Below are 15,433 nucleotides of genomic sequence, written 5' to 3'. Positions count from 1 at the left end.
TCTTTAATCTGTGCAGCTGAACTAGTTTTACCATTAAGCCAATAAGGGCTGCAGAGATCATGTTATCTCAGGGCTACAGAACCATGGTAACAACAGGTTAGGAGTCCATTATACGAAATCTCCTTCCTGAATGCAAGGTCTTACACTGTGCTTCACTCATTATGTGAAATATTTGTCTGATCTACTCTTAGAGCCTCTAAGAAGAGTCCACGTCTTGCCTAGTCAGTCCAACACAGTGCTTAACTAGTTCTGAAGTCACAGATTTTTTTCACTGTAACCTAGATCTGCCCTGCTGTTATTTTAGTATGGCTCCTCGCTCTACCCTCAGTGGACACAAGGGAACAATCTGTCCCTTTCCTCGTGGCAGCAGCCTTTTATCTATTTGAAGGCTTACCACGTCTATGGCTTACTGTTCTCTCTGGCTCTATAAAAGTCATACGTTCAAAGACTCCAATCATTATTTCTACTTTTTTTCTTCCAAACAATACAAATTTCTGTCATGCAGAGCCCAGTACTGGACATGCTGTTTTAGCACAGCTCAGCATAGCAAGATGCCTGTACGAGTAAGAAAACTGCCAATAAGACAGATCTGCACAGCATTCACTTCTCCAGCATCAATATGCTGACACTCGTTCAGCTCACAGCCCCTCCATCCTTCCCTGCAGCACAGACAGCTGCTTTTCCTAAGGTCAATACAATGAACTCCGCAGTTCAGAAGTACACAGTACTACACCTGCTCCTTTTTTCTCTCCATAGAGTCCCCCTTTTTGCATTCTAGTTCTCTGACAGCGCGTTATTGCAAGCTCAAACTTGACCTCATCTTCAGATGCAGCAATTACAGTGCCTGTTTCGTGGAGGATGAGTAATGGGCCCAAGGCAGTCTCCCCAGACAAGTGCTGATACCAAGTGCATTTTTCCTCAACTAGTTTTGCGACCCTGTTAAAGCAGCATCAGATTATTATTAGAAAATCCTGCAAGTCAACATCAGAGGCTGAATTAAAATCAAGATACGTGACACACATCGCCTTATCTTCATCTGTGAGCGGTTACGCTGCCAGAAACGGAAACGAGACGGGCTCAGTTTGCTCACGGCAAAGCCACGCTGGCTGCAGCTCGCCTCCTCGCTCCCCTGCAGTTGCTTATTTTTTCTCAGACCATCGGGCAGCGCGAGGAAAAGCTCGCAGCCCTCAGTGCAGCTCAGAAGGGCCCTCCAGCACGCAGCACGCCGCTGCTGCCCCACCTCGTGCCCCCGAGGCACACCAGGCCCCGCCGCTCCCCATCCCACGGTTACAAACGCCCTCACAGCGCGCGCCCCTCCCGCCCAACGGCCGCTTTTGTGTGAAGCGCGGGCACCCCTCATTCCGCCCACCCTCCCTCCGCGCAGGCGCAGAGCGTCTTCCCGGCGCGCCCCGTCTTCCCCCGCCCCCGCGGCGCATGCGCGACCCGCGGGGGGTGGCCGGCGGGCGGTGCGCAGGCGCAGTGCGCGTTTCCTGGCTCCCTTGTCAGTGCCGGGCCGCCCCCCCCACCCCTCCCCTCGGCCTCCGCCGCCGCCGCCCGGAGCGGAGTCGCGTTGACTGCCCAGAGTCCGCGAGCCCCGCTCCGCCCCCGCCGCCTCAGGTGAGTCCCAGCCCCGAGGAGCGGCTGTCCGCCCCCACACAACAGGGCCGAGGGGCGCCCGCAGGCCCAGGTGCTGAGGGGATGACGGCACCTCAGCCCTCCGCCGCGGCCTTTCCGCGGCTGGGAGCCCGTGCCCGGCCCTCCGCTCTGCGGGAGCTCGGGGCAGCGCCCGGCGGGGCGGGGAAGCGGGTGGGCCGGCTCGGTAGGGCGGCTCCGGCCTTCCCCGCAGCACCGCGGCCTCCGCGGCGGTGCACCTGTGTGGGCCGGCCGCGCCCGGGTTCGTGCTGCTGCTGGTGAGGGGCCGCCCCCACGGGAGAGCTGCGCTGAGGGCCCGGAGGGGAATGACAGCGGTGGGAGGCAGTGCTCGGTTGTACGCGCTGCTGCTCCAGCTGTTCGAGCGGGACGTGGGCGAAGATGAACAGCTCTCTTCCTCACGTGCGGGCTCCGATCCGGGTGCGTCTGCCGGCTCTCTGCTCGCACAGGGACGGCCTTGTGACAGCAGCTGAGTCCCGTGCTGCCCGGGGATGAGCTTTCTGTCAGCGTGCTCGGAAAGCTCGGGCTGTGCGAGCATGCAGGAGTTCATTTTCTCACCCATCCCTTTATATAAATATATATATAAACTCAAACAGTTAGTTTGCATTTAAAAGGAAGACAAAAGGAAAATAAGTGCTAAGGTAAGAGCAGTTATCACAGCAGTCCTTCCTATGTGAAATTCTGAGGTTGGCCGACAGGAGAACACTGAGGGGATTACAATGTGTGGGTTGGATCAAGTCATGGAGCCAGTCAGTCTCTGTGCTGGTAAGGAATAAATACTGCTTGTAAGATCTTACTAAGATTTACCTCCCCAAAGGAAATATTACAGCAACAATCTGATCAGGCAACAGAAATATGTGCTTTTTGAGACTGTCATCACTGTCATTTCTGAATGAGTGTATTACCAGACCCAAAGCAGTCGCTTGCTGCAGGTTGTGGTGCTTGGGAAACCTCAGTGGACAAGAATGCATCGTGTCACTTATCCAGGTGTACACAGCCATGAGTTGATGAGAAAATCTCTGAACCAGGAGCTGCAAGGATGTAACTGCAGCATTTGTACTCAGCATTGATCTGTGGAGAAAGTGTGAGGACTATGTTAGAAAGTGCTTTGAAATAGCTGCGTTCTTTGGTCAGTGGAGATTGCATAGTTATGTTACATTCAGAAAGAGTAGAAAAGGCTGAGCGTTCTTGTTGGTAGAAGAGCTCTTCAGCTTTTCCTGTATATGGAAATGAACTGCTACTGAATCGTTGGCATGTACTAAAGCCAGACCATGGAAAAAGCAATTTGCAGTCATGTTTTGCTTATGTTAACACATAGAATCTCAAACCATGGCTGTCCAAGGTCAAAGGTAGCTTGGATTATGGCAGTGTTCTCACATTAATAAAACTAAGTCATTCTTTTTCTTAGCACTGCATATACATAATAGCTTTGTCTGATCATTAGCATCAGATTATTAGAAGAACTAAGAAGGTTATGACAGTTATAATTATGAACTGGACTAATTTAGCCAGAATTTATATTTCACGTACATTTAATATGACTGCAAATCATGTTTCTTTAAAAAAAAAGCAGAGTTATTATAAAGGAAAAAGTCTGTCTAATCATTTGCATTGGTGAAGTGCTACATCATCTCTTCTCAGGACTTGGTGCATATTTCTTAAACTAGTGGAATGCCAGCAACTGCTCAGCTCTGTAAGGAGTTACTCATCTCTCATTCACTCCCGAGTTTCTGTGGGACTGCCATTCATTTCCTGTTTGCTTCCAAATTCCTACCTTGTCCTGAAGTCTCCACCCTCTGCTAACATGGCCATACTTGGCTATGTTGTAATTTCAGGCTGCAATGGGTGTGGATGTCTTGGAGTGACATCACAGAGGTTGTGCTTTTTAGATATTTGTGTAGGGGCAGACAGCCGTTGTGCCATGAGAGGATAAATTGATGCAGAAATTTATGGGGTGTGTGAAAGGAGGAAGAAAATAAATCCAGGTTCTGTGTTGAGCTATGCACATCTCAGCTATTACGGGTGACCTTGAGTTGTTACAGTGCTGCCTTCCATCTGTTTATGCTGCCCTTGATTAACAGAGGACACAGAAGTATGATCTGATATTTGAAACAGCTCTGTAATCACCTCCATTGGCAGATGTGCAGCACTGTCACTTTCAAGTTAAAGGAGTAGCTAGGTATCTGGCTTCGTAGAAAACAGAATATTCACAGACCTGAAGAAATCAGTTTGTTCTTTCACTGTTTGAATCTCATGGGGATGAAAGCCATAAAGCAGTTAAACATTAAGATTAATTTGAAGGAATTAGTAATTAGTTAATTACTGACCTTAGTAATTTTTCCCTAGGATACATATAAATGGTTTTATCAAATAATACATCAATGGATTACAGTTACATATCTGAGCACATCATTTTAACCTCCTGATAGATGAAGGAAAAGCTTTCATTATAGTACATCAGACTTGATATGTACCAGAGTTTCTAATCAATTCACTGAGATGTCACTGAATTTCTTAAAGTATTCTAATTCCATGCTTAAATTATTAAACAGCCTTTGTAGACATTGAAGACTGATTTTTGTGTTAATAATTATTTAACTTGGAAGTGTTTTGTTATTTTTACACCTTTCATTGTTTTGGTTTTTTTCCCCCCCAACTTCTACGATGTAGGAATATCTTTAACTCGGAATGTCTCTACATCAGTTCTTATTGGAGCCAATCACCTGCCATGCATGGAACAGAGACCGTACTCGTAAGTAACGTGCTTTAATTTATTTTTTTCAATTAATTGCTCTTTTTTCTGTGCTGACAATTGATTGATCTTGGAATGTTCTGGACCATGTTTAAGGCAGATGTGATCAAATACATAGTGCTACACTTCTAATCCAGAAAGCATGCTGCAGTCCTCTAAATCTGCTGTTGGCTTTTTTGAGATCCGTTATTGACACATGAGCAAATCCAGCCTTACTGGGGTTTCAGGAAGCTTTGCCTCTTGGTCTGTACCTCATCAGAATGTGACCTGGCTCATACCCTCTTGAACTTTTTAGTCCCCTGCCCCAAACCCAGCCCTTTCATTTTATATATAGTCTACTACAGCTGGATTGGTATATTCAAAATATGCTGTCTTACTGTTCAGTGTACTCACGATCATGTTATGGCCATCATTATTTGATATTATCAAGTAGGGATGTTAGCCCTTGTTTTACAAAAATCTGTAACGCTCTGAAAGTTAAGAGTTCAAGTTTTAGAGTGGTAAGTAAAAGGATATTGAAAACCTTTCTGTACTAATGGATTGTTTCTTCTTCAAGAAATCGCCATTAGCCCTAATAACCACGAAGTCCATATCTACAAGAAGAATGGGAGCCAGTGGGTAAAAGCTCATGAGCTAAAGGAACACAATGGACACATTACAGGTAAGAGAAAAACTTGCTCTGCCAGACAGCAGTTTTTCTGCCCCCTTCTTTCCCCAGCCAAGCATCTGATCAGAAGATCTGCAAGTACGGAGTAAATAGATCTCTTTATATGTTGGTATTCCCACTTTATGGAGAACTTTGTAGTATTTTCTTGGACTGCACAGAGTGAACATTAGGAAGAAAAGCTCTCTTCTATTTCTAGACATTTTGGTAAAGTAGCAGACTTAACTGTTCCTTTTTTTTAATCCCTAATAACATGATGAAAGTAAACTCTCAAGCTCCTGAAGTAATCTGGTTGTGTCACAAAACCTCCTGATGATACTTGCTGCTCCCTTTCATGTGCTGGCTTAAAACTACATCGATTTTACAACTGCTGGTTGGTTCCTGTTTTCTGACAGCAATAAATACTCATTTCACTAAGTCTGTATTGGTACATTTCTCCTTCTTTGCTACAGTATTCTGGCTATGGGTTGGTAAGTGCTTTAAGTTGTCACAGATGCTGATAGAAACAGTCCTTCCCTTCCTCAGTACCAATGCAGAAAAGCGTGTAGCATCTTCAGTGATCAGAAATAGAGGTTCTTTAAAGCTAGATGCATGAGGAAAGCTTTAAGAACTGACTTGACTGCAAAGTGAAAAGCAAGACAGCAAAACATCCAGCTTCAGCCACATCTGGAAGACAGTTGTACTCCTGACAGTCATTTTAACATTTCTTGGTGGCTGGTAACATGGCTTTACAAGGAAAGGACAGTTTTGAGGTACAATTGCATTTTAAGTGACCAGGCTTGAACTTCCAGCACACAACCAGTGAGCACATCTTATTGCAGACCCACAACAAAAACGTAAGAGCTTCCACAACAAGTCATGAGGTGTTAGTTTTAAAATGACATGCTGTCCTCAACTCACCAATGGCAGAGCTGTCTGCCTAACAGCATCTTGCAGGAACTATGTTCATTTTACCTGTTTTCTGCATTCAGAGCAGAACTGTACTTGGTGTTCTGTGAGGAGTCATTTGGGTCAAACTTACAAATGATGTGCCATTTCCACAGAGACTTTTCTCTACATTTTACCTGTTGTTAGTGAGAAGCCAAATGTTTGTAAATGGCTTACGCTGGTTAGTTGTGAGGTTAGTTTTCTGCTAAGCTAAAGATCTAAGGCAAGTTCAGAGTCAGAATACTGGTGCTTGTGCAAGGAAAATGTGGGAATGACAGAGAGAGGGAAACAAGGGCATAGTGATCTCCCTTCCAAAAGGGGCAGGAGGTTGACTTGTGTAACTCTGGTTTCAGATCAACAACTTCAAAATTGAACTGCTTAAGTATAACCCTATCTTGAAGTGGATCATATATGAGCAATGTGGTACAAGTTAATACAAATATTTTCCCTAGTCCTTTTTTCAGTTTGTGTGCTTAAGGGATGTTTTTACTACAGAGTGCAGTTATGGAAAATAGTTGAAGCACAGTTTTGTGACAGGAGAGTTAAGGATTGCACCCTGCAATCTCAAAGAAGGATTCTAAAGAAAAGGTGGAAGATAACATTGCCAGGAGAGTTTCTAGTTGAGGACACCATCCTTTGTATAGGAAAGGAAAAGAATCAATGGCAAGTTTAATTGTTTTGATTTGTTGTATTCTTTGATTTTCTTAATCCTATTTTTGCTTGCTAGACTTTCTCATGGCACAGCTTAAACAAACATGGAATAAGTGTAAGGATTGTAGTAGTACATAAAGGTCAGTACTACTAACTGAAAAAACCCTCAACACCTTGTTATCTAAACCTGTAGATCATAGTGCAGTCTGGCGCCAGGCAGATGTTAGATGTTCATACATGGCTTTAGAACTTCTGGGTTTCAGCTGTTTATAATGAGCCTTGTGCAGAAGTCAGTGGTTTGAAGCATGCTGGTGGCTGGATTTTAGCCAGTCAGCAGAGCTCCATCTGTTGGTGAGCTGTCAGAGCTAGATGCTTACTGAGCACATTCTCTGTTTGGAAACCCAAAATTTGGGACCTGCAATTAGGGTGGAAGCTGGATGGAGGAACGGATACCCATAACAGTTTAAAACAGCATCTGGAGAATAAGGGAGGAAAGGGAATACTGACATAAGACTCATAACTGTCTCTGGGGGAGTAGGCTGTGAGACTGTCTGCTTTCAATTACTGTAAAGCAAACAGGGGAAGTATCACTAACATGAAGTCTGACTTGCAGGTATTGACTGGGCTCCCAAAAGCGACCGCATCGTAACCTGCGGTGCAGACCGCAACGCCTACGTCTGGAGTCAGAAAGATGGTGTGTGGAAACCAACACTGGTGATCCTGAGAATTAACCGTGCAGCCACCTTTGTGAAATGGTCTCCCTTGGAGAATAAATTTGCTGTAGGAAGTGGAGCTCGACTTATATCTGTTTGCTACTTTGAATCTGAAAATGACTGGTGAGCTCTTTGGTTTTGATTTCTACCTTTAAGGGCTGCCTGGGGAAGCTAAAGCTGGAGTTTAGTGGTAGCAACTAAGTTACTATTTGTGATGCTATAATGCAATGGAAAACCCAGCAAATGAAGACAAGCCCAAATACAACAGCTGTGGATACAGAAACAAAGGAAGAAAATTTGCTTACCTTTGGAAGGCCTCAGGTATGCAGAGATCTCCAGCAAAGATGCACTTGCCTCCACTGCCAACCCTTAAATGAGGTCTGGGAAGGGGTGGATTCTTGCTCCACCCCTTCTGACCACCTGAGCTCCCTGGGCTGGCCCTACCTTCCCACCAGGTGCTCAAGCACTGTTTCACAAATTCTAAAATCTTCTGGCAGTAAAGGGGAATAGGCTTCAAAGTTCTTTCATGGACTTCTACATCTTAGGGAAAAAGTTCTTTCTTTTACTTCTTCGTTGTAGTGCAGCACTAAGTGCCTTTGGCTTAGCCTGTTTTCAGGTTATATGTGTTGATGTACATGTATCCTCATTTGCTGCCATAATCTTAAGTTGCTCTTCTCAAAGCGCAAGAATTTCTGCAGAGCATTAATTTCTTTACCACTTGTTTCCTCCTGCCCCACCCTCCTTCTTGACAGAATGAAGAACTTGGTCTTGAGTCTTCTGGATTGGATCATTTCTTGTCAATAATAAATGCAAATCTGCCAGATATCTCCAGGGTGGCCTAATAGCAGATGTTCATTCACCTGTTCTGTACGCTGTCATTTATTCTCATCACAGTTCATAGATTTCAGACAGGAATATCACAACTATTTCTACCACTGTTGTTTTATTATCTTTGGGAAGTCTCATAAAGAGCTGGATTTTATAGCTGTTGTACTACTAAAAAGACTAGGAAAGTTGGCAAGCAGACGAGATGACTGTAACTCATGGGAAGAATCAGGAGAGGAGGTATACTCAGTGATGTAACAAAATAATGCTTCTCAGCTCTACACTGTGGTCAAAACTGAGCTCCTGTTCACAGATGGAAGGGAGCAAACAATTACTGTGTGAAATTTGTGTGAAGGAATTCAGTCTGATGTATTATAAAATAAATTAGAAGATGAATTAGATTCAAAGGAAGGGTTGTATATTTCATGTGAGCTTGTTTGCATTATATAAAACTTTAATTAAGATAACCACATAAAGTTCATAGGCAGTGCATAAAACATGCAAGGCTTGGGCATAACATGAATTTTCTAGCAAAGCTTGTGTTCAGTCATTGACAAGAGGTGATGTTTTAAGGCATATCTCTTGGGTTGTGAGGAGTTGGCTAAAATATTTACATAAAAATCTCATCTTTTTAATTTAGGTGGGTGAGCAAACACATTAAAAAGCCCATTCGTTCTACTGTCCTCAGCCTGGACTGGCACCCCAACAATGTTTTGCTGGCTGCTGGATCCTGTGACTTCAAGTGCAGGTGAGAGAAAATAAAGCCTCCCTAAATGAGTTTGGATCACTGGTTCAAGTGAGCAGCACAAGCGTGCTGATCATGCATTTGCTGTCAGAATTAAAGACAGCTCATCACATAAGGATCTTGTTACCAAAATAAAATAGCCAGCTTAGGAGACTTTGACGTTGGTGCAGCTGCATGCACACTTAGGGCTGCTAACATTTATCTCTTGGGGAATACAACTGAGTTTAATGAACTGGTGAGTTTCTTTACTAGCAGAGCATGGAAGTGCTGCTATAATACATGTAATGAGTACTGAGCTTTTAGTCTGAAATTAGACTTAGGGATGCTGTCTGCTAAAAACGTACCATTGCTCATTAGGGTTTAAAAAGCAATATCCTAGTGCTGCGCCTTGCAGAGGACGTGTCTCACCTCTCTCTTCTCTGAGTTGCTTGTTCACTTTGCCTGTGCTAGCCTTGACATTCTGGAGTGTGGGAAGCTAAGTCAGGGAGCTGATGCACCTGAAACTCAGTGCAACAGAGCACCATTTTCGCAAAGCAGTAGGAAGAGGGTATGAGCAGACTGACATTTGAGATGGATGGGGTTGTGAAGCTACACCACGAGGGATAGATTCTGCAAGTTGCTTTGTGCTGACTCATTGGAGTCACTGCACTGAAGCTTGCATGGGGAGCTGTACACAGTGATTGACTTCAGTTCATATTCTACTTAATCACTCGTTCCTTGCATAATAATGAAAGCTTATTTTCTTAATTTCTTTCTGTAATAGGGCAATTTTAAAACTTCAAAATGTATACTAAAAATAACTAAGAAGGAGTGGGAGAGGAAGGTGAGGCTCACTGTTGCATTCCTTGTTTCAGAATGAAACACATGCCTCTGAAGTCAATCCTTTTTATGTAAGCAGACTTGTTAAATGGCAGCTGGGCAAGAGGAGGAGAGTTGTCTCCCTTTGCTGCCTTATCTCCAGTTTTAATTAGATAAACTGTAAGTGTTCACTTCCTTTCCCAAAATAGTGTGGTGTAAAGTACTCATTCATCTTCTAGAAGCAGCTGCTGTGCACATGTGGAAGGTTTTTCATGTGGCCATAAAGCATCTCGGGACTCTGATGTTACATCAGCTGATCGGTATACGTCTTGTAGTTGGGACTTTAGCAATTTTGTCTCCAAACTTTGCTCAGGAAGAGTATGGTCTTTGCTTGGTGATGACTAAAGATCTCCAGAATTCCACTCCTGGAACACATGGTTACATGTTAAAGATAAGAACATATCTGGGCTGAAGTATGCATCTATTCTGGTAGGTGGTTCTGGAGATTAGGAGATGGATCTGCCTGAGCCACTGCCAGCTAACAAGCAGCAAAGTGACGGGCAGTTTGGAAAAAGAATGCAGGGCAGAAAAGAGTCCAAGTTGATGGGTATTCAGCAGTCTATTAGAGGCTGGCCCTAGATGAACTCCTCTTACATTTGTCTTTAGAAATACGTACTTGTGTATTATATATAGAGTGAACAGCATGGCATGAGTGATAATTGTATATTCTTGCTAGAACAATGTTGCTATGGGAATGAAAGTCTTTTCCCAATGTTCTTTGAAGGCTAGGGCCTTCAAGCTGAGGTGGTTCTGAGAGGCAGACTTCAATAAGTGAAAAGAGTTTTTTTTTTTTTTTTGCCAACAGTTACATTCAAGGTCTCTTACTACTTAGGAATGATTTTTCTGCCTTGTGTCAAGGGCTGCTGCTTTAAACATCTTGTCCTATTTCCATACATTAAGAGAACCATCCTTTCTGGTGGCTCTGTAATAAGTTTCTTGAAGGATTATTGTTAAATTATATTTAAACTGATAGAGCTGAGCATAAATTCTTACTTAATTCTCTGAAAATCTGTACCTAATATAGCTACAGTTAAACCCTTCTCATTCCAAATGAACAGCTTTATTTGAATAAACTGAACATAGACACCTTTTGAAGTCCATTTTCCACACACTTATACGATTAAAAGTAAAAACTAGGGTGGTGGTAGTAGAGGAAACAACTTTTCCTTCAGTTCACTGTAAAAGAATTTCATTTAGTTTGGCTGCAGCCATGAGTGTTTGATCGTTGCTTTTCCTTTCCACTGAAATATCTCTCTGGTTGTAGCATGGCATCTCTCACTTGCTTCTCCTGTTCAATGGACTCTAATCCTATGTTTGTGATGTCCTAGTAACTTCCATGGTAACAGTCGGGAACACCGTACTGTGGCACATCTGAATCATGCAGAAGGAATCTGATGAAAGGGGGAGGGCTTTCTATTTAAACATATCTAGAAAATCAGTAGTGCTGGGAAAAAAAACTATAAAAACACTGTGGTATTTTGTGCTTTAAAGGCATTCCTTCCATAAGGAGCTAGACTGAGGTGGTTCAGAGCCCCTGTGCTGGCAGTTGAACATCCATTTTCTTTCTTTGAAATCATGCTATGAAGTGAACCTTCTTAAAAAGCAGGTGATTTTCTAGTAGTCTGTCTAAGAAGCTAATTATGTGTGGTAGCTCCTGGTTTTTCTCCAACTGGAGAATCAGCTCTGAGAGTTAACAGCACTGCAGAAGGATGAAAGGGGAATCAGCACAGCGAAAAATGTAAGGACGCTGTGTGGTTTTGTGCCATCTTCTGGAGGCAGGCAGAGAGATTTAAAAAGGAAATCAGCATTTGTGAGAAAGCACCTGCATTACGCCCTTGGTGCTGTTGTTTTCTCTCTGAAACTTGCCAGCCTGTGTGCATTACTGTTGAAAGATACTGTAGGATTTTATTTTGGTGGAATTAGAAAGCATCTAGTTGTTTCCAACATGAGATGTTTGTTCAGCTCCCAGAAGGTTTTTTTGACGTCTTTGTTCATGCAGAAATCTTTTATTTGCAGGGTGTTTTCTGCTTACATCAAGGAAGTAGATGAAAAGCCTGCCAGTACACCATGGGGCTCCAAAATGCCTTTTGGGCAGCTGATGTCAGAATTTGGGGGGGCTGGCAGTGGTGGATGGGTGCACAGTGTCAGCTTTTCTGCCAGTGGTAACCGCCTAGCCTGGGTCAGTCACGACAGCACTGTGTCCGTTGCTGATGCTTCAAAAAACATGATGTAAGTATGCTCCTTCTGTTAACTATTCCATGTTTGGCATTAGAAGGAAGCAGTGTGTGGCATGTTGTGCTTGAAGCAACAAGAGGAAAGCTGGGACTGCTGTTTCCAGTTCACTGTATGTTACAGGAGTCTCTTTGAGACCTGCAGAAACAAGGTAGATTCTTAAAATTCTATGTTATGTATAATTCAAGTTTCTTTTAAGACATCTTCAGTGAGGATACAATCACTTGCTTCCAATCCATCAAAGTATTTAATTAATAATTCCTCCTTGATCATAATAACTTCTCAGTCTCCATGGTTTTCTAACTAAGAGGGAAGTGGCCCCGTGTGCATTCTGATAGCACAGGTATCTGGTGGGTGATTCAGGTGTTGCTGTGCTTAGCTGTGAGCTGTCACTCCCATGGCCTTGGCTGTGTGAGCACCTGGCTAAGGACATCACCAAGTATAAGCTGTTCTAGAATTCCTTTCTCATTTATGATAAAAATCACAAAAATGATCCTAATGTAACACACAGACTTTTTCCTCCCAAGGAGATGATGTCAAGGACTAAACCACAAAGTGCTTTTATACTGTAGATCAAAACAATAGCTTCTTGAGTTTTTACCTTTTCGGGGGTGGGAGGGGGGGGGAGAAGTTATTTTTTTAAACTGTGTGCACACAATAGTAGACAATTTCAGCATTTGGCCCTTTTTATAGGCCTTCCAGAACACTTCTGTTAGGTTAAAACTCTTTATGATGGATTTCAGCCTTCTGGTGTCACCTCGGGACAGCCGAGCTCCACTGAACTGTATTCCAGTGATCCTCATCTGGAAATTGTCTCTTTTTTTCTGTTGGAACCAAAGATGAGAGGTTTCACTGAAATCCTCTAACACATATTCTTCTGTTCAGGGTTTCGCAGCTGAAAACAGAATTCCTTCCACTCCTGAGCGTGTCATTTGTCTCTGAGAACAGCGTGGTGGCAGCTGTAAGTGTCTCTTTTTTCTCCTTGGAGTGTTGCACTGTTCTGGACAGTGAGGAGGACGCCATGCGTTGTGCACTTAGTGATAAGCAAGGTCCTCCGTGGTGTCAGGCTTTACGCTTCTGCAGTTAGCAGCAGAGCAAGAGCAACTCTGGTTCTTCACATGCTCTCACGGTGTGTGGTTGCAGGGCCACGACTGCTGCCCCATGCTTTTTAACTGTGATGACCGTGGCTTGCTGAGCTTCGTTTCGAAACTAGACATTCCCAAACAGAGCATTCAGCGCAACATCTCTGCCATGGAACGCTTCCGGAATATGGATAAGAGAGCCACCACCGAAGATCGTAACACTACCCTGGAGACTCTGCACCAAAACAGTATAACGTGAGTGTCCTGGCTGTCCCAGGGAGGCTGAGCAATGCTCCTCACCCCTCTGCTTTCACAGGACGTGCCACAAACCTGTGAGCACTCAGATTTGCCACGCCAGGCGGGCGTAGCTGGTATCCCATACCCACTGCTGCCTTCCACTGACAGCTGTGTATTTCTGGGAGTTGTGGAAGCTGCTGAAGTTAATTAACAGTAATTAACACTGCATGCTATTGCAGTTAGCTCGTGTTTAGTGTGTTCTGTAACTTGAACACACTTTATCTTATCAAATATGTAAAGAATTCACAAGGGGTTGGTAGTACTGCAAAATACAGTTAGGAGAATTCACCCGGAACAGGAATTGGTGTATCAGCTTCTTATTTCTGTATCCATTTATTCATCAAAAAGGATTGATCCAAGCTAATTGAGTAACATACTCGTAAATGTGAAAAAATGTGTGTGCCTTGAAGATGATAACATTTCTGAAACAAATAGTTTTTATCCGAGGAGAATGTTTAGTCTTCAGCCACTGAGTGATAAGAGCTTTCAGCATCCTATTTCTTGGCTAATTTTCCTGAAGCACCGTGCCAAAAATCTAGCATAAGCTCTGCTATGCTTATGGAAGAGTAGGAGTTGAATTCAGCCCAAAGTTCCCAGCTTTTTGGCTCTCTGGAATGGGTGTCTGCCTTACAGCTCTCGCTCTGTTTGCAGCCAGGTGTCTATTTATGAGATAGACAAACGGGACTGTCGGAAGTTCTGCACCACTGGCATTGATGGAGCAATGACCATCTGGGACTTCAAGGTATGCTTTTACTGCTGTGCTCATGTCAGCTGGTTGCACTGCTGGCTGTTCCAGTTTTTGGGGCACAGCCCTTATTTGAGATTTGCTGGCAGGAAGTAGGAAATCCAGACTGCAATATTGGGGCCATTAGTGGACTCCATGAGCAAGACAGAGCCAGGATTCAGCTTAAATGCAAATATTCTTTGCCTAGCAGATGGTACTGATCCAGACATAATTTTTTAATGTAATTGCTTACTGTACCTGCAGTAATCCCACTAGTTCTTCGTGTCTCCAACCTGTACTTTGCCAGTCATGCTATGGAAAGTCACTGACATGACGAGGCACAGTGTCTGTCCTTGCTCCCATCCCTTTGGACTCTGTTCACTGTCTTTCTGGAGAACGTGCTCCTGCCATCTCTTAATTAACTTACCCGGGTAACATGGTTACCTCAGAGCATTAAAAACACAGGAAGCACTGTCATGAAAAGCCCCAGAAGATTTAATTCAGGTACTTGCTTTGCTGAGGAGTGGCCCACAGAGGTCTCCGCTGACCTCCCCAAGCTTTACACCAGCTTTTAGGACAATAATCATTTACATTATATCATGCCTGAGTGCTTTGGTGGGGACAGGGGCCAAAGAAGAAACCGAGGTAATGTATGAGCTGTTTTAATGCTGGTGCAGCAGGGAGGAGGTGAACTGCTGCTCTGTGTATGCATGTGAGTTTGAGGTGAATGATTACAGTGCTTTCTGGCTCTTGAATAAGAATCATTTCAAGTATTGTGTACCGCTTTTCTTAACATCAGCCTTTACAAGGAGTTCTTTAACACTGGATACTCAGCACATTGTGACTAAGATTTTCTCTCTTTCAAGACCTTAGAGTCCTCCATTCAAGGTCTACGAATCATGTAAAGATGGATTTCCAGCATCATCTAGCAGGACAAACTGCTTGACAGAACGCAGCTCCCACGTCTGCACAAACCTGAGGAGGGAGGAGAGAGGTGGAAAATTTGGAAACACTGAGAAAGAACGGCTTGGCAGATTTTCTTTTGAATCTAAATTTGGTGAATTGTGTTGGTTTCAAAATCAGCTGTGATTGTTCTTTTGTTTTTTTTATTTTTTATTTTTTTGGTTGGTTGTTTCATTCCATTCTTTACCAAAGCTGCTCCTTAAGTAGTTTATTGCAGGAAGTTATGAATCACTAACTTAAAAAGGGGAATTTTATGTAAATTGTCTGCTAGAAATAATAATAATAATAAAAAAAAAAGGAAAACAGACCCTTTGCGTTTGGATGCTCATTAGCAGCAATTAAGAGGTGGT

General features: G+C 43.6%; 3 protein-coding genes across 3 annotated transcripts in view; 2 read left to right on the top strand and 1 right to left on the bottom strand.

The window, feature by feature from the left end:
• TMEM11 (transmembrane protein 11) overlaps nt 1-15,433 on the top strand; it is a 377,196-nt gene that overhangs the window by 198,059 nt on the left and 163,704 nt on the right. The gene's annotated exons all lie outside the window — the stretch shown is intronic.
• Nucleotides 1-15,433, bottom strand: part of PTCD1 (pentatricopeptide repeat domain 1) — a 155,338-nt gene that overhangs the window by 117,339 nt on the left and 22,566 nt on the right. The gene's annotated exons all lie outside the window — the stretch shown is intronic.
• ARPC1A (actin related protein 2/3 complex subunit 1A) lies at nt 1,512-15,386 on the top strand. The gene is made up of 10 exons (XM_065732854.1): nt 1,512-1,617; nt 4,321-4,402; nt 4,959-5,063; nt 7,258-7,480; nt 8,823-8,930; nt 11,802-12,014; nt 12,903-12,978; nt 13,161-13,354; nt 14,048-14,138; nt 14,987-15,386. Exons 2-10 carry the CDS (start codon nt 4,339-4,341, stop codon nt 15,023-15,025), a joined length of 1,113 nt encoding a protein of 370 aa, XP_065588926.1. The 5' UTR covers nt 1,512-1,617; nt 4,321-4,338; the 3' UTR covers nt 15,026-15,386.

Source organism: Cyrtonyx montezumae, unplaced genomic scaffold, assembly GCF_038088225.1.
Source record: "Cyrtonyx montezumae isolate F1298 unplaced genomic scaffold, pur_monq_1.0 scaffold_16, whole genome shotgun sequence".
NCBI lineage: Eukaryota > Metazoa > Chordata > Aves > Galliformes > Odontophoridae > Cyrtonyx > Cyrtonyx montezumae.
The sequence above is the reverse complement of the archived record's forward strand: the minus strand, read 5'-3'. Positions and strand labels throughout refer to the sequence as shown.